This window comes from Anopheles coluzzii, chromosome 2 (assembly GCF_943734685.1).
Source record: "Anopheles coluzzii chromosome 2, AcolN3, whole genome shotgun sequence".
Taxonomy (NCBI): Eukaryota; Metazoa; Arthropoda; class Insecta; order Diptera; family Culicidae; genus Anopheles; species Anopheles coluzzii.
The window spans coordinates 91,648,887-91,662,245 of record NC_064670.1 but is presented as its reverse complement, the minus strand read 5'-3'; the positions used below and the strand labels follow the sequence as shown (position 1 = coordinate 91,662,245).

Here is a 13,359-nt window from a genome sequence, read left to right as displayed (position 1 = left end):
CTCCAGAAAGCTTGTTTGAACAAAAGTTTTCAACCATCCTTTCAAAAAGTGATATTAAAATTTGGTTATAAAAAACATGCTATGAGACCACCTGGACTGCATACACTTTGATTCTGGATTCCAACACCTGATCTCTTTAATTCACCTTGGGATAAATGTAAACATCACCTTGTTTTGCCATTTTTCGAACAGGTACTCGAATCTAATTCTAGCTTTGAGGCTAGAATAATCTAGACTGAAAATTGCAGGCTAGTTTTATGTGCGGTTTTGTATGGAGTGTTTACATGATTTCAGCCTCCAACTGTCAAACTCCATACAAAAAACTAAATAGAATCGTGAAGGGCCCCAATAATAATATATACCGACTAAATGTTACACAAATCGTAATCTTTGAAGTCGTTCTAGTTTCGGGGCCTTGGTCCGGGCCTACCCTAACAACGTCATATTTTATAACAATACGAAACTAAAGACTAGCAAAACTATAAGTAGAGAGTCTTGAGACAATGACAGTCATAGAAGCAAAATGACGATCAATGAACCCGTTTTTAACACTATTTCAGATATCGTTTTTACTGTCCAGTGCTCTCCAATCGTTCACTAGTTCTATGTTTGAAATTTGTTCAAATTCATACCACTTCTAATTTAAACTCGCTCGTTTGCTAGTTTGGAACGCATTTGCAAAACATATGATTACCGATGGCCGAGAGCTGAGTATTTTCTTCTCTAATCACAGTTTCATACTCTACGTACACTCAAGCACGTACTCTCGTAAAAATGACAGGTTCTTGGAGCCAAGATCGTTACAGCTTAAGCTGCTACAACGGAAGCGTCACGTACATACAGCTCGTGCCGTACTGTACCGGCGCCAGAACGATGATGAAGTGCGAGCAACAGGCACCGAACGCAAACGATCATGGCAGCAGAAAATTGGAAAACACCCCAGAGACTCGTGAAATGGTCGTAAAACCGATAATCTCCCGCCGACAGGTCAACCAACACCAGCAGCATCAAGGTCAAACCCTCGCCTGCATGAACCAGGCGACTCGATACAGTGGTATACAATTCAATCCTGTTCACAGCACACTTCTACACGGTCGCTTTACGTTTGATTTATACAGCAACGTGCAGGCTAGGCTAAGACTAGTTCCAAAACTCGTCAACAAAGCACACAACAAGAGCGTGTGTGAATATGGAGGTGTGCGTGTGTGTGGTACAACCAAACAAACAGCGTTTGTACGAAGAAAGTTACGTGTATGTACATTGCCCTCTTCGCGATAACCACATCCAGTGCGAAGCATGATTGCTCCTGACCTTTTTACGATGCTTTGCCTCAGTATTTGCGCAGCGTCCACATGGGTCACGAGCAGAAGCCCCGAGGTGTTGGCTCTGCTGCAGGGATGGCACTTGTAAGGAGAGTCTGGCCTCTTGCAACTTCAGCTTTTTCGATGGGCTCTCGACGCCATTCGCATCCCCCTTTTGCCGCTTCGGTAATGTAATCACGTGTTCGGTTGGCGCATGTAATGTGCACGAGAGTCCCCTGCACTGTCGTTTGCGAAAGCCTGCAGCAAGAAGCAAAAAAGAAGGCATTGAACTGGCATTTCGGGCAACCGTTCGGCAAAATGGGTCCGTTTATTGATAGCCATTACGGAAATTCAGTTATGCTGAGTTTTATGGACGAAAGCTTCCGTTATTGACTTTCGTTGACGATGTGTAGCCATTGGAAGTGGCTGAGGCACAATGTGCGACAAAGCGAAAAACGTGCATGAACTAATAATGAATCATTGAAATGAAAAAAAAAAAAATACAACAAGTCTGACTAGTTAATGTGCACGAGACTATTTTTATGGGATGTAATGAAAAACAATTTAATTGTGGTACAAATAATTGGGCATTCTCAAGTGTCATCCGTACTACATCTTCCCGAAAAATATGTCATTTTGTTCAAGCTTCTTTAAGGCTGCTAATGTTCTTTACCATCATGAACTCAACACTTTTCACACACTCGTAGAGAATCGTTACACACCAAAGTGCATTCCAGACTAGAGGAGACTATTATTGACACTACAATAACAAAGAGTAAGCCCATCACAGACATTTATCGTGATTTGCTCCCGGCACCATATTTGTATGGTAACATAAACCTTCTTAGCCCATCACAACTTCTTCCTTCTTCATTCTTTCGAGCATACCATCCCAGATAGATAATATTGCTAGCCAGAATTCGTCTGTCCATTTGGAAGGATGAATTCCAGTGGCAGTTATCCTTTTTTGTGCGAGTCTTCTTTTCACTATTCGTTGTTGTCCTTCCGGATCTGTGAGATACCACACCAGCAACCATGAAGCAAAGAAAGTGGAGCCCCAAAAATACTTGGAAGGCTCAGAACTACGAGAGTCCGAGCAAAAAATCACTCATCACTACCGATGAGCGTATGTCCGCAGGGTAATGCTGAAGTACGCGTTTGGCACCATGCTTCCGGTCCGGACACACCCATACACAAGCAGCCCTTCGGGAGTTACTCCAGCCATCGGGGGCTTTCGGGCCGCTGCGTACCATTTATCAGGGTGATTTATGAGAGCTGATTTGATTTGATATTTATAAGCTGCCGCTGGCCATTGGTCGAGTGATCGAGATAGCAGCCGGCCGAAGAGGTATGCACATTTTTCTTTGCCTACCATTTTCTATCGTAGCGCGTTTTTATACCGCCAAAAGACAGCTGTTATTAACTGGGTATTCGCGCCACTTTGCGCTGAGGGCCATTCCAGCGGTGTGAGAGAACGCAGGAACGAGTATTAATCATGTTCGTTTGCGTAGCCCCGTCAGCCTAATGATTGTGTTGAAAGATAGGGCAAAACATTTATTGCCCGACAATGCTGCAGCTCTTCAAAGAGCTGGTCGATTTATTGCTTTGTGTCATGTATTGCGCGATTGATATTTCCACAGCGGCTGCTGTACAATTGTGCGCCACTAATGAACGTTTCTGAACACACCACAGGCTCGTACAGTAATGCGAAGGAGCGCATCGTGCACAAGAAGGCAGGCTTTGTTCGTAAACCAATGTCGAATGAAAGAAAGGAGCTCAGCTGGCTGTTTGAGTTTTGCTGCAGTATCTTTTAAACAAGCTGCATAAACAATGCAGAAGGAAAAGTTCATTACTGTCCGATCCGGGGAGGGGATAAGGATTCTTTCATTTCCGGTCAATGTTCGTATTGTTCCTTGTGCTATTGAGTATGAAAAGCCGGCGAGGTAAGCCATGATTTGCATTTGCTTTTCTGCATTCAGGGCAAAGAGTTCGTTAAAGTGTACATGTTCAGTTTGCCAAGGGAGAGAGAGCATTATAATAACCATGATAAAGAAAAGAACTTTTTTCTGCTATTTTGCTTCATCATAATTTTTCTTTTTTTTCATTATTGTTTCAACTTAATAATCAACTGATTTGAATACACAAGTTTAAAGGCAACTTTTTTGCAATGCTGTTTATTTGTATAAAGCTCTGATGCTAGCATTTCTACTTATTTTTTCAAAAAAAAAAGACCAAATAAAATGAAACAAGATGAAACAAAAAAAGGCCGCACAAATTGCAATATAAATAACAAAAAAACTAATTTACATAAGAAAAAATAGATGCTAAAATTAAATGAGATATTTAATGCAATAGCACATAGTGCAATAAGCCATAATGCAAAATATAAATCTTTTCAATTCGTAACGACTGATTCAAATCTATTCTTAATCGTCAATCGACTTGCTTTTATTAAAATTTCTTTTTGAAAATTTTGAAATATTTAGGGTAAAAGTACCAATAGTGATGCAATTTGTAGTGGTACAGATGTTTTTTAATGGAATCAAAGTGTCAGGAAGGACAATTTCTGAATATTTTTACACATAACAGTTTGAATATGTTTTATCTTCGCTATCACAACCATTTTTACCATGAAACGCATCAATTTTATGAAAAAAATACATATTTTTGGACTGCTTCGTTGTACCTACACTGGTGGTATGGTTCCTATAGTCGTCGTATTGTGTTTCTATAGTGGTGGTAAACAAAGATGCCTTAAAAACAGTGTATATTGTCAATGAAACTTAGTTTTGAAGCTGTTTTCGTATGAACAGCAAGGATAACTGCCAATATATTGATTTCTTTCGTAATTTGATCGTAAAAAATGTATGAATTTGGTTGATGAAAATATTGACTAAAGTACTGAATAACACCTGTCGTCAACCCATACCCAGAAGAGTTTGCTAGATTTGAGGCCGATTTTTCATTCAGCCAGATAAGCGAATTCTGGCCTTTGTGTGGTAAATTACTTACAAAAAACTCATTTCTGTTGCTTATTTTAATGAAAACAGTACGACATGTCGAAATTGTCGTCGAAAAAAGGTCTAAAATTACCTATTTTTATTGATTTTAGAACTAGGATCACTATAGGAACATGTCTGTTTGGTGTACCTATAATGGCACTATCGTAAAAAACACTTAAAAATACGTAAATATGGTCAAAAGGCAATGAATTTGAATAAAACAATATCATCTGATAACAATTATGTTAAAAAACTAATAATTGCGTTGTTATGTGATCGTTTACAACGTTATCAAAAATATGAGTATCGTTATGAAATCCTAAGGATTTTGGAAAAATGTAGATATCTTTCACAAAATAATGCATTTTTCGGTCACTAAGAAACGAAATGGCCCCATTTCATTTTTAAATCATTCGTAAAAGGCTATAGAACTTTTCACACTATCATAAATAGCTTAACTACTGTTAATTTATCGTATGAGACGCATTTTAGTGCAATACCACCACTATAGGTACGTTTACCCTACATTCTGAATAAGATTGAATGTTTGTAAAACAAAGACATATTAAAAAAAAACTGTCGCAACAAGTCGTATACCCTTTTGAGAATTTGTGTACTGTGAATTAGTAATATTTGGGCCTAATATGCCTAATACTGTAGCACTTTCTATCTAACGTAAAAAGCAGATCAACATGCTTTAAGGTGAGGCGAAACGTTCATAGCGACGCTAATATCCCCTATTATTGTTCACCAAGTTAACGATAATAATTGATAATTACACGACAAAGAACGTCGAGCTACTGCTACTGCAACCCAAAGTGAATACATTTGTTCACATAATAAAAAATAAAGTGTTTCAAAAATTCACCAAGCATGTTGTAGCGAGTTAAATCCCTTCCCTTTAAAACACCGTACAATGGTAAATTTCCCCCCCACAAAAACGTTCCGATAGCTGAGTTCAAATGTCAAAGGTCCCCACCGTCGCTTTGTAACGAACATCAAACGGTTTCGTAGCATGCAGCGGCATCGATCGTGGGTTGTTCCTCTCACGCCAACGAACCATATAAACAAACTGACTGTAGTCAGATCAATCGCTCCCGCCTGGCGTTAGTTTCGTGTTAGCGTCTATATGTGTGTGCGTGTCGCTCTGTGTATCATGCCAAGGTAAAATAATAATTATCAACCGATTTTCGAGCCGAACAGTCACACTAACACACACCCACACACATATCAACGCGTCTTGCCAAGGTTTCAGTTTGTCAAAGCATCGTCACCTTCACCCGCAAACCATTTCCACTGCCCTTTGGTCCCTATCTTTTCTTGATATGCTCGTTTCCTTACTTCCGATTCCTTTGCTTGTCTCTTTCTCCCTCTCTCCCTCTCTCTCTCTCTCCCTGGCAGGTTAGTTTTGTGAAGCTCGTTCGTGGCTGCGTTTAATTGATAAGCGTTCAAAATACGACCGAACGTTAACATTTCCAGTGTGTCTTGTGTGTGTGTGGGTTTTGCCAGCGTTTATTGCCTTTAAAGCGTTACAGGATAGTGTTGTCGAAATAACTGCCCCTGAAATAAGCGTGTACCTCACAACAGCAAACTAGCTTCGATCGATGCGTGAAGGATAGTTTCTTTTTCGTGTATCTTGTTCCGCCCACCCGTTGCCTTATCTGCCACCAGATTCGTCCAATGTACTCAAGTTAGCTGCTTGATAAGAGAGCCTCGGGCAGACCGGTACCGTAAGCAAATGTGATGCGAGTAGCAAAAGATGAAGTCATAAAGTGCCCCTACACACTTGCAGGACAGGGAAGATAGTTTCGATATCTTCTATCAACACACACACAGATACACCGCACTACACACATCGTTTGTCAGCACTGTTTGCCCCCGTCGTGTTACGAGATTTGTCGTGGCATGCGATAGAGCGCACTCTAGAGGGTGATTTCACGGTCCCTGGTGATGCTGTCTCCAACGACGAGCTGAAGGTCGAGCACGGCACTGCTGCAACACACGCAAACAACGCCCGGGCGTACCCCCTCCCATCTCCCCATACTGCCTGGTTGGTTTGGGGTTCTTTTGATTTCGCTTGTTTTTCCGCCCTGTCGCCTCACTCCGGTACAGCGAAATCATATTAATCAACCAGATAAGGAAACCCCTGACAAAGATCTCAGCGGGACCCGTTCCCCGCGCTCGAGTGTACAGCATACTCGTTTCCCGAGGGCCGGACTGCCGGACGAGCCAGAGTGTGGTAGAGCCAGGTGGGACAGGCAAGATATGAGTAGTGGGCCGCCGAGGATGGGCGCTGAGGGTAAAATGGCGAGTGCTAGCAGCATGGAGCAGCGGGTAGAGGTCGCTGACAGCCACTCGGTGCAGCTGTTGGGAGCGATAGAGACGTCGCCATCGTCTTTGTCGTCGTCGTCGTCGTTACCTGCTGAAGTCAACTTGAGCGGCAAGGAGCACAGTGTGGACAGTAATTTCCTGACACCGCGCGCGGCACGTGAAGGAACGCCGCCACGGGCGGATGCGCAGATCGAAGTAGGTTTACCGCCGCGAGTGCCCCCGACCGGATGTGTTAGTAGTGGTGGTGGTGGTGGTGATAGTAGTGAAAGCAACAGTACCAACAGCAGCACCGCTGGAGCGCAACCGACAGCCGAAGCGAGCCAGCCGAAAAAGAAGGTCATCCGGCGCATCGTAAAGGTCCGGCGCGTCGTCAAGAAGATGAAGAAAAAAGACGAAAAGTTCTGTGAGTGATCATCCTTCGCTAAAGCGCTACTGTGCCTACCCTTGTGTATCATGTATTATCCATAGCCCGACGCGTGGGTGGGTGCGTGTGTGTCTGTTGCAACATGACACCGACATGCTTCGTACAGGACGCGCCTGACCGATTGGGCACTTTGTCACTTCGAAACTTCGATCCGGAGCGACGAGGACGCAAACGAACGAGCAACGAAAAAACAAAAACTAAAGAAAGCAGACTGAAAAGACCGACATCCTCTGAGCGCGAGACCATGACCTTCGACCGGAAGTCACCCACAACGATAGACCGACGCGCTCGAAAAGCGCCCACCGTCACACGCGCTTCGTCGTTATTCAGCCAGGACGGTCTGCATAACTTGTAGTGTGACAGCAAGACAAGGGTGAAGATTCGTACAGAAACAACAACAAAAAAATACCCCATGGCCCACTCTCACCGACGTTCTCTGCATCATCATCATCATTACGCCGTGCCTTCCCCGTATGGCCAATATACGTGTTTCTGCTTGTACCGCAAACGGCGAGAACAAAACAGGTGACATACACCATCCAGCGAATGATGGCAATCGACTATGGCGCTATAAAGATGACGCCCTGCCCTCCATCAGCAAATAGTGTCGGTAGAATGCGATAAGATATCTACCAAAGACCCGAATTGCTGGACTTCGTACCGCACTGTACGGACGAAAGGGGAGGGTTTGTTTGGCATCTTTTTTGCTGTTGTTCTTGTAAGCACCACCAAGTAAGAGCACACGCTGGTTGTGCTGCGTGGCCTCGTGCCGAGAAAGAGAGAGAGAGAAATATCGCAACCCACACAAGCAGAGCGCTGCTCCAGCTGCACTGTCTAAGGCGACTGTGATAAGCGACTTGATTGCTATTGATAATCGACAATCAATTGTGTTTCCATTCCATCGGCGGCCACTTCATTAGCCACGCTAATCAATTAAAACCGGAGCACCGTATCGGGCCGTGGCTTATCGTTGTTGTTTCGGCTTAGTCATGTGTGTACATTGCAAATAGGGGTTGAGTGTGGTTTGAATTTCTATTTCTATCGCAAAGCACTGTTTGTTTGCCACTGTAATTTTAGATTCGCACTGATGAACTGTGAATAATCACACCTTTTCTTTACTTATAATATATTGTTTGATTTCACTCCAAATTCATCAACAAGTTTGCAAAGACATAATTAAAATTTCCATCGATCTGGCGACCATCGATCATGACCTAAAAATTTATTATTCAACTTAGTTGATTTATAAATGTATCATCATCAGTATTTTATGATTTTTATTGCATCATACTTTGAAGATGGTCTATGTTCTTTAAGACTTTTTTCTGGCATGTAATGCGGTAGCAACGGTCACAACATATTGTGACAACGGCAGATGCAATATCGTATGTGGATTAATTATCTTGTTTTTTTTTCCTGTGTAGTGACTTCTCATATATGAAGCATTGATTATTTTGCTATACACTACCAGCTAAAAGAATAGGAAGCTCTATAGTGCTTTTCCGTCAATTACGAACATCAGAGTTTTGAAGAGATTGTCAACTTCACGCATTTCAATGTGCATAGTCAAACCATCCCTGTTTATTACCAACCAACTTCTGTTTATTCCAAGGTAAAAACAAACGTTATAATTAATAAAATTTACCCAAATTTAAGAATGTAAACCAAAAACGTTTATCGCTTTCAAAGGAACGACATTTATGCAACATACTTGGCTACTGGTCCCAAGCAACAAAATGAGCATGCTATCTCGCTCTGTTCGCTTTGATCGTCTGTTGGGTATAATGATAAAGCATGTGAGCAAGAAAACATGCTCATTTTGTTGCTTGGGACCACCAACACGAACCGCATATCTCCCATGACTATCGTGATGATCACCGACAGAAAATGTCGCGTCCAACTGACTGATCAAGAGTTCTCAAAATGTCACCAAGCATGAGATGGTCGCACCAACTGTTTCAGTCTTATAGCTGATTATGACAGTAGAGCTCGTGAAGTTGACATTATTTTGTTTTACTCGGAATTTGTCATGACTATGTCAGTGACATTTTGCAGAACTGATCACAGTAGAAACAAATCAGCACAAAGTGACCGTTCAAGCGTTTGTTGCTAAAATGTTACCAAGCATGTATTGATCACACCAAATGTTTGAGCATCACCTCTGATTAATTAAGTACGTGACGCTTGTATGGATTTTGTTTCCGCAAAAATAATGTCAAATGTCTTTAAACTGTAATACCTTTGATACAACCAAAGCACAACATAAACCTACATTTATTACCTAATTAACGATTATTCCTCAAAACTCTCGCTTCTGCATTCCTTTTCGCGTTTTAGGGCTCATGAGCTCGAAAAGAACAATTGTGCTTACAAAAGATGTTAGATAGAATATTAACTGCACTCAATTAGTCATATCCGTCCTTCAAATACGTGATCTTCTTTCAATTGACTAAATCTTGCGAAAAGCACATTGTTGGTTCCGACATTTGACAGTAAATCAAGGCAATCGTTTCACTCTTCTTCTGCTAATAGGTCCTTTAACCTTTTTCCACAAAAAAAACACACGAACAAACACACACAGAAAACAGAGTCAAACTTTCTCAAACCTCCGGCGCTCGCCGCAAGAAATAATAAACCCGATAATCACGACCGGCAAACGCATACTTTCGGAATAAAAATCCGTCTCCGAGCGCTTCGCGGACGTGCTAAAAGCTTGACACGCTCGAGGTGAGAAGGCAAACTTTGTTTCGGTCCCGCCCCGGGGTGGGGAATTATTTCCTAATCGCACGCAGCCGAATTATCATGCCTTTGCTAATGCCTTCGCGTACTTACCAACCTACCCCACACGGTAGCGGTTACACAAAGGGGATGTTCGCTGGAACGGGTGGCAGGGAAGCTAATTTCTGTGATTTCTCCGAAATACCGATTTAATAATTCATGCCCCAGCCAGCCAGCCCGACCGCCCTGTCGTTCCGCATTAACGGTTCCCTACGGCTGCTGGTTGATGAATTTAGGCAGCCGTTTTTTTCCTTTTTTGTTTCGGTCATCCATCCGGTCTTTCACGTTAATGTGGTGGTAGTGGTGGTCACAAACGTGAGGCAAAAAAAAACATAACCTTTGGCCACCCCATAGCGTTGCTGCAACTGGTCACGAAACCGATCCGGAAAGCCGGAAAATGTGTGTCCTTCCATCGGTGCCGCCGGACCACCGGGAGCCTTTCAACCGCTGCCGGTGTAACGGAACTGTAGTGGACACAAAACACACACACACACACGCAGGTACAAACACAATTTCCGTTTGTTTGGTGCAATCCATCCACCGGTCACTGGAAAAACAAGCGGGAAGGGAGACAAGTGAGGAGCGTGTCAGCACTTGGCGCTGTTTGTTGAGCTTTGGTCGCTATGAATAATTTATGAAGCGACAGCACCGGTGACCAAACATGGCGACGGACCATTACGAGCGTGTGAATGTATCTGTGTGTGAGTGTGATTGTGTCGGGTTGCGAAGGAAAAGGGATCGCAGAAAAGGGGGAAAGCCACAGCGAGAAGCCGAGCGGTTGTGGGCTTTGGGGTTCCCCTTTGGTACCGGGTGTAGTTGTGATTGCTGACCCAGGACTTTGTCCATCCTTCACGTTTTTATGTTTCGCACCTCCGGCCACCACTGCCTGCGCTCGGGCCGTACATTCCAGCGCACGCTTTCGGCCCACCAGGCCGGACTTATGCGACCCAGTCACGAAGGATCCCGGCCCGGCAATCACAATAGCAATAATGATAATCGGCGTAATCATTTATTACCATCACTAGTGTACGTTAACGGTAACGCTCGAGAGGCTTTGGGCGAGGATTACCTTTTATGATGGTGGGGTTTTGCGTCGTTTTTTGTTTTGGTTTGCTTTTTCGTGTGAGTAAATTAAAACTGTGCCGAGCGCACGCGACACCAGTGCCACACTCAAGAACTATTAAGCTTGCTTTAGTGCGTAAAAAGAGAAACGACAGGTGTATCACTAGAACAGTATTTGAAGAGTTTTAAGAGTGATTTTACATTGTATTAAAAACAGGATACTTAGAAGACGTCATGTTTATTTTTAATTAAAATAAAAAGGTGCCTCTTAACTACAATTTGATTGAGTTGATTGTCGAATAGAACAAAACTTAAGCATAGAAACATTCGGCAGAAATCATGTTTCAAATTGGTTATTATTTTAATGGAAGAAGGGTCAGTCTCATGAAATTGTGGCTTAACAATTTAAAATTAATTGGTATAGATGGCAGTACAAGAAATATCAAAAAACCGACGACTGTATTGATATGTGTACCGAAAGGACACCATATAAATCTAATGAACCATTGACTCAATTAATTAAACAACCAAACAATGGAATGAAGTGATAACAAACTTAATCTTAATAAAATTGAAAAGATCGATCAATTCTTCCTCCATATTTATTATTTTGCGACTAATTTATAGGGTGTACAAGTCTCCTTTTGTCCTCTTGTTTGTTGTATCGTCTTTTTGAATAGACATCGCTGTCTATCTCTTGACCCCACGTCAGCTGGTGTAAGCTAAACTGTCCAATTTTGGTAACTACTACACAGTACCGGTACAGTATCGTTTGGCAAAATTTTGCAAAAATAAATAAATAAAACAAAACGGATCCATTCATGTTTCTGTTACTTACAAAGTTTCCCACGATGTATTGGTCAGTTTCCATGATTTTTTGGTGCGTTCCTACGATTTTTTGATCCTATCCCATAGAGTTTTGGTTCGTTCCCATAATTTAATGATATTTTCCGATTGGATATCAATACAATTCGACCAAAAAATTCTGGGAAACGGCCAAAAAATCGTAGCAACGCACCAAAAAAATATGGGAACCCACCAAAAACCGATGGGAACGAACCAATAAATCGTGGGAAACCCTGTAAAAAAAGATGTAAAAATTTATTTTTTTATGATGCAATACAATCCTTAAACTTTAGTAAATCATAACATTAATTTGGTTAATACTGTTAACAACAACAACAACAACAACAACAACAACAACAACAACAACAACAACAACAGCAGCAGAAGTGCGATCAAGTGGTAGACTACGAAGTTTATTAAAAAATACGATTGTAATTAATAAGAAGACGGTTGTTTATTTAACAGGAAAAATTGATTTGTTGGTCCTTGTATATGTTATAAAAGCGCGTCAGAAGGGGACAATCAACGAAGATTAATAGACCCTTTCTGTCTCAGAATAAAACGTTTTTGACAGATTCAAATCAATGTTTTTTTCTTTAATTGGTAAAAAAAATCATTGATTGATAACTATATAAACAACTCCCAAACAACATATTAAGAAAACATAATATAATCGCAATTAAGTCGAGAGCCAATTTCTGCAGATGCATTCCGAACAGGAAAATAATGGAAAAAATACTATGACATTTAATTGTACCTCTAACTACAGCCACGCGTTTGACACGCGTTATTTTAAATTTGTTGTATATTCGTCTTTCTTTTAGCTACATATTACCAGTAACACATTACTCTAACCATTTGTCTTCGTGCAAAAAAGGCCGTGATCATGTGATCTAATCAACCAACCGGTTTCACTCCTTTGTATGCACAATAATAAAAACAAGAACATTGTAGACATGCACCACGCTTTGATAACTTATTGCTCGCCCCATAAATCAGCATCTTATGGTATTATTACGAACTGGAAAGGAAATGTACAGTACAAGCTAACGACGCTGTTTTCGTGTGGTACTGCAGAAACCCATCGAAGGCCACGGTGCCACCACGCAATTAGCATCAATCCTCGTACCCGTCGTGCGTAATACTCAGAATACATACGGTTGAAAAAGCGGTCCTTCATTTACCCACCGTCAGTCATACACGGTCCAAAGCGAGGAACGAATAGTAACGACACACAGTTCACCCCGATTGCCCGATCAATCATCGGTCAGTGGTGCGTGAGCTGGACACGATTCGTGCGAGCCGTAAACGATTGCCCCTTTTGTTTATTGTTACACATTGTGGTACGCTAGCGGAATTTATTTTACCTGTTTTTGTTTTTTGGTAAAAGTTGGCCTGCGTTCATGTCCGTGCGTGCTGAAGTGGAATAGTAACAAACTTGTGATTTATAATTGAATTTTTTTGAACACACTTTAGTTTACTTTTCCTATGTGTTAGCGACATCGTTAGAGGAAAAGTTCACGTGCTTGTTATTTTACGGTGTATGATACAATTTGGAAACGAAGGGAAAACTTTCCGTTTTCCATGATTGTATTCTGTTCCATATCCGTTAGCC

The 13,359-nt window shown here is 41.8% G+C and overlaps 1 protein-coding gene across 7 annotated transcripts in view; it reads left to right on the top strand.

Annotated features, from left to right (window-relative positions):
• The window catches only part of LOC120953669 (calcium-binding protein E63-1), an 83,173-nt gene that overhangs the window by 14,897 nt on the left and 54,917 nt on the right, over positions 1-13,359 (top strand). For 2 of the 7 annotated variants that reach the window (XM_040373816.2, XM_040373815.2), the window contains exon 1: positions 6,593-7,037. The exons of 4 other annotated variants lie outside the window; for them this stretch is intronic. In XM_040373816.2, coding sequence (XP_040229750.2) covers positions 6,608-7,037 — 430 coding nt within the window. In that variant the 5' untranslated portion in view covers positions 6,593-6,607. Of the gene's footprint in view, positions 1-5,778; positions 7,038-7,102; positions 7,432-13,359 lie in introns of those variants that run through there. One more of the 7 variants, XM_049605395.1, reaches the window with a different exon arrangement.